We start from the raw sequence: 5,503 nt of genomic DNA, 5'->3' as shown, positions 1-5,503 counted from the left end.
CTAAGTTCAGTGAGTATCCTTACTGATCGTTGCTTTAAATTCTCTATCAGGCCTGTTACTTACATCTGTTTGGCTTAGATCTCTGGCCATGGCCTCGTCCCCTTCTTTCGTATGGGATAAATTCTCTGTCTCCTCGTTTTTTCTGCCTCTCTATATTTGTTCCTGCATGTTACAAAATTCATCTACGTCTTCTGATCTTGGAAGTAGCAACTATAAGAAGAAGTCGTCCCAGAGTGCCCTTCAGTGCAGTGTCTCCTATTCACCAAAACCTGGCACTTCAGGAGAATATCCTATGTGTGTTGCTTATGCCCTGCTCTTGTGTCTGAGTCACTTTCCTTTCAGTGCAGTCATCTGCACTGTCTCTCTCCCTGTTGCGGGCTGTGCTGCTTCTCTGTGCTGTTACTGGGACCCAGGCAGGCCAGCTCTGGGAACAGGGGGGATATGCCCACCAGGGAACTTGGGAGCAAAATGTGCATTGGGCACCAGTCCTAAGCCAGATTCCCCCAAGCGCTGTGGCGCCTGGGTCTGTGCATGGGGTTGGCCAATGGCATGAGCCTGTGAGTGGCTGGAGGCAATGGCTGGAGGCAATGGCTGGGTGCAGCTGGGCCCCGCCCACAATGGTGGCTGCGGTTGCATGGCTGGGAGAGGAATGACAGCTGGGCACGGATCTGCAGCTGGGCAGGGAAGCAGCTGTGCACCCAGTGGCTGGGTGGGGTATGCACCGCTTTAACAAAATTAGCCCTGAACCGACAGCTGAGCCCAGCAGGCCTGGAGTGGGCAAGTCCTCAGGAGAAGTGGTGGGCATGGCACACTGCTAGCAGCTTAGGTAGCAAGTGTCCATGCAGTGCTCAGATGGTCCCGTGTTTATGCTGGGGGGCAGGGGACTAAAATAGCCCCTGCAAATCCTCCCTCTTCAGGGAGGTCCCCCAACACGCTCCGAAATCAGTATGAACAGTTCCGTCTCCCGTTTGCCCCTGGCATGGGGCAAACTGCCGTTTTTATGTCACCCCTCCACACAGGCTGCTCTCTCTTTAAGGGTGGCGACCCAGGTGTCACTCGCCCTCCTGGCTTGCCCAGTGTGGAGTCAGCTGACTTTCAAAGCTCCAGGCACCAAGTCCCACTGGTTATACAAACTCATGGTATTCAGACCTTCTGGTTTCCACAGCCAAAAATATGGGTATTAGCCTCCCCCGTGTGAGCTCCCTGGTGCGAGGGCCCATTTCTCTACCCTCTCCCCATGCTCAGCGCCCTCCTTCCTGCGGGCAGCCTCCCTCCACGTTTCTGACCTTCCTAAACTTTCAGATGCAGCTTCCTCCCTATATTTAGTTGTGGGGTTTCTTCTTCAAGTCTTTGGGTTGCTTTCTGGTTTATTTAATTTTTCTGGATGATTTCTAGTTTTAAATCTGGGACAGGGTGAGCTCAGGCTCCTCCTATTCTGCCATCTTCCCAAGTTCCTCTGGATTTGCGGTCTTAAATGACTTTTTAAAATAACATGATATGTATGAGACCAATGTGCATGAATAACTTTGAAAACCCACTGTAAGTTATGTGGACAAAAAGGGCCTTTTGAACCAGCAGCAATCAGCATGATAGAAATTAAGTGACTTAGAGAAACAGGATTTTATTGATCTAAATGGTCCACAGTCCTTTCTCAGAAAAGGCATATGGCTCTGAAAAGAGATTTTGGCTTCTAAAATTCAGTTCCCAATGTAAATGGCAATTTCTAAGGACCATCCACAAGGATTTACTGGCACTTCATTTTATGGTAGCTTTCCTTGGGTATTTATGCAGCAAGTCCCCCATCCCTTTCCATATCCCTTTGGCTTTATCTCTCCTCTAATGGGCTCAAGAAAAGGTTGGATTGCTGTAGTTTACCTAGCTTTTGTCTCACTGTTTGGCTCAGAGTGACACCATTCCCCGGCTTCTACATTCAAATGAAAATTTAGAATTTATTTTAAGAGATCACATGGAACACATAGCAAACATAACAAAATAGTGGGATTTCATGCAACCTGTAACAAATTTCAAGGGATTGAAGCCCCCCCACCCCAGCCCTACAGTGTGTTCTCCCTTCACAGATATATAGGAAGCTAGAAATCAATAAAATGGAAAGCACTTGGATAATCAGCAAGCACTTTGAAATTCAGCATGTACCTATAGGAAAAGGAAACCAAGAAAGGAAAAAAGCCCATGCGCCAAGAAGAAAAACACAATGAGTGTTAGCATGCATTACCATTGCCCTACATCTTCCTCCCTATCAAATCACTTGAGGTAGAGGAATGAGTCGCCTTAGTTCCCTTAATTGACAAGCAGCCTCCTCTTAATTTGATGCAGAAGGATAGGGACAGGTCCCACTGTGACATGTGCATGTTGACACTTCCACCACCCTGGTTAAAAGGAAGTGTTTCAACCGAAACCCACAGGCAGACATGTCAACGATCACATCACCTTGCCCCTCAACCTCCAGGCACAGGAAGGCTATTATTGGTTCAGCCCTGGTCACCCCACCACCCTTTGGGCCAGTGGCCGTGGATCCTGTGCTGCCAGTTGCTTATTGGCTGCTGCCAGCAGAGGCTGGGAGAACAGCTGCTCTCATTGGACGACCCTGTCATCCAGGCATAATTCCCGGGCTGGAAGCCTTTTGTGTCAAAATGGAAAGATGGTAAGCTACCAAGGCACAGAATCAGATAAATTTGAATGAAGTAAAGTATGCCTTTCTTTTTTTATTTCATTTCATTTATTTATTTATTTATTTATTTATTTATTTATTTGTTTAATTTATTTTTATTTTCTTATGTTACGTTAATCACCTAAAGTAAGCCATTCACAAGGTCGGGAGCTTGAGTAGGGCACGTTTCTAGATAGGTTGAGCTTTCTGCACGGTGTATGGGTCCTCTTTTATGTATTTAACTGAATTAGGATGAGGAGTTACTTTGAGGTAATGTGAATGGGGTAAGTGTGAGTTTTGTATCTGCTACAGTGCTTTACTTGTTTTATAAGCATACTCAGAAATTCTCTATGAGATACTACTCGACACAAGTGGGAGAAGGAGAATACAAAAGGCAAGTAAAATTATTGTGGACCCACCTGTGACCATAAAGAGTTCCGAAGGCGCTGACCTGAAGGAATGGGCCCCTTAGGAATGTGATGAAATGCGACACGGTCAACGCAAATCATAACAGACTGCCCAAACACATATATTAAAGGGACTTGCTCACGGTAAAGGTGTTTTAAGGATGGGCAGAATGGCACAAGTCCAAACGCTAGAGTAGGTGTCACTCTGGATATTTACAGGTCTCTTGTGCCAACTGAGGTAGCTCTGAAAAGAGCCTTTGTTTTTCGAAGTGGTCAGGCAGTCCAGAGGCAGCTCATTCGCGTCTGTTGAACATGATGACGGCCTTATGGCCTCGGACACAGTGTGCTTGCCAATCTCCCGGGGCAGCTGCAGGTGCGCAGCTTTCGGGATATCCCTGGTGGTGATGGTGGAGCGCTTGGTGGAGCGGGCCAGGCCAGAGGCCTCCTCGGCGATGTACTCGAACATGTCCTTGACGAGGGAATCCATGACGCTCACGGCCTCCTGGGAGAGGCTCAGGCCCTCGTGAACATGCCTCAGAACACTGGCGAAGTAGGTGGCGAAACTGTCGGGGCAGTGGCGGCGGCGGCGGCCAGCCATGGCGGCGGCCGCCATGGCGGCGGCGGCCTTCGTACCTCGGCTGCTTCTGCTTCGGGCTCTTCCGGTCCACTGCTGTGGGCTCCTCGGTGCCGAGGTTTTCCTCAGAAGAGGTCTCACAGCCAGGTTCAGCCATGTGGGGCTCGCCTTCCCGACAGCTCAGAAGGAAGGACGATGGCGGCGGCTTGAGTGGTGCCGCTCATTTATAGTCGCTGCATTTCCTGACGTCCCTGGCAAGTCCTATCTGATTGGACGAAATGCAAAAACAAGAAGCGAGTCACTGAGCCAAGTCTTGTCAGATCTGATTGCTTCCCTCGAGCTTGACATCGAAATCAGGCGGCTTCTAATTTTCTTGTGGGGGCCACCAGAAATACGTTCAAACATTCCATGTAAAGGTGTAGTTTACCTCTAGATGTCAGGTCAGGGTCTCAGGGTTGTGAAATACAGAGCAATATCAAGCTCTGTCCTGAGCTTGGACCCTGCTTGGGAGTCGCTCCCTCTCCCCCTGCCCATTTCCCTATTCCCCTCCCTCTCTTTCTGACTCACCTTGAAAAAAAAATTTCATAGTGGAAATCTGGAGGAAACTACACCTTTACATGGAATGTTTGAACATTTTTCTAGTGGCCGTCACAAGAATATTAGAGGACGCCTGATTCCGACTCTGACTGAAGAGACGTCAAGCTCGAGGGCAAGCAGTCAGATTTGACAAGACCTGGCTCAGTGACGTGCTTCTTAGATTTGCATGTTGTCCAATCAGATAAGACTTGCCGGTGACGTCAGGAAATGCAGTGACTATAAATGGGCCCTCGCTGCTCAAGCTGCCGCCAGTGCCCTTCCTTTTGAGCTGTCGGGAATGTGAGCCCCACATGGCTGAACCTGGGTGTGAGACCTCTTCTGAAGAAAGCCTTAGCACCGAGTACCCCACAGCCGCGGACCCGATGAGCCCGAAGCAGAAGCAGCCCAGGCACGGAGGCTGCCGCCGAGGCCGTGGCCGCGGCTGCTACCGCCTTGTCTGCTGCCACTGCCGCCGCCACCCCGACAGTTTCACCACCTACTTCGCCAGGCTTCTGAAGCATGTTCACGAGGGCCTGAGCCTCTCACAGGAGGCCGTGAGCGTCATGGATTCTTCCGTCAAGGACATCTTCGAGCGCATCGCCGAGGAGGCCTCTCGCCTGGCCCGCTTCAACAAGCGCTCCACCATCACCACCAGGGATATCCAGACAGCTGTGCGCCTAGTGCTGCCCGGGGAGATTGGCAAGCACGCCATATCCGAGGCTATCAAAGCCGTCATCAGGTTCTACAGACGCAAATGAGCTGCCTCCGGACCGCCAGACCACCTCGCAAACCAATGGCTCTTTTCGGAGCCACCTCACTTGGCACAAGAGACCTGTACCTGACCAGGGACCCATCTACTCTAGCGTTGGACCTGTGCCATTCTGCCCGTTCTTTTTTTTTTTTTTTAAAGATTTATTTATTTATTGAGAGAGCGAGAATGAGAGAGAGAGAGAGTGCATGAGAGGGGGGACGGTCAGAGTGAGAAGCAGGCTCATTGCTGAGCAGGGAGCCGGATGTGGGACTCGATCCCAGGACTCCAGGATCATGACCTGAGCCAAAGGCAGTCGCTTAACCAACTGAGCCACCCAGGTGCCCCTGCCCGTTCTTAGAACACCTTTGCCGGGAGCAAGTCCACTTTAATATATGTGTGTGGTGCAGGCTGTTATGATTTTCCTTGACCATGTCACATTTCATCATATTCCTAAGGGGCCTAATCCTTTAGGTCAGCATCTTCAGGACTCTTTGCAGTCACAGCTGGGTCCACAATAATTTTAATTG

At 50.0% G+C, this 5,503-nt stretch overlaps 1 protein-coding gene and 1 pseudogene across 1 annotated transcript; one reads left to right on the top strand and one right to left on the bottom strand.

The window, feature by feature from the left end:
- Positions 1-3,214: 3,214 nt before the first annotated feature.
- LOC141372181 (histone H2B type W-T-like) lies at positions 3,215-3,806 on the bottom strand (annotated as a pseudogene).
- Positions 3,807-4,536: 730 nt separating this feature from the next.
- LOC141372182 (histone H2B-like) lies at positions 4,537-4,983 on the top strand. Its single transcript, XM_073890689.1, has one exon. It carries the CDS (start codon positions 4,537-4,539, stop codon positions 4,981-4,983), a length of 447 nt encoding a protein of 148 aa, XP_073746790.1.
- Positions 4,984-5,503: the final 520 nt, after the last annotated feature.

The sequence above is a fragment of the Callorhinus ursinus genome, unplaced genomic scaffold (assembly GCF_003265705.2).
Source record: "Callorhinus ursinus isolate GAN/ISIS: 27379988/994484 unplaced genomic scaffold, GSC_fseal_2.0 scaffold2132, whole genome shotgun sequence".
Taxonomy (NCBI): domain Eukaryota; kingdom Metazoa; phylum Chordata; class Mammalia; order Carnivora; family Otariidae; genus Callorhinus; species Callorhinus ursinus.
Note: the sequence above shows the minus strand (reverse complement) of the source record. Positions and strands in the feature narration are given on the sequence as shown.

Coding starts and splice junctions, on each gene's coding strand:
- LOC141372182 (XM_073890689.1), top strand. CDS start 4,537: ATGGCTGAACCTGGGTGTGAGACCTCTTCTGAAGAAAGCCTTAGCACC.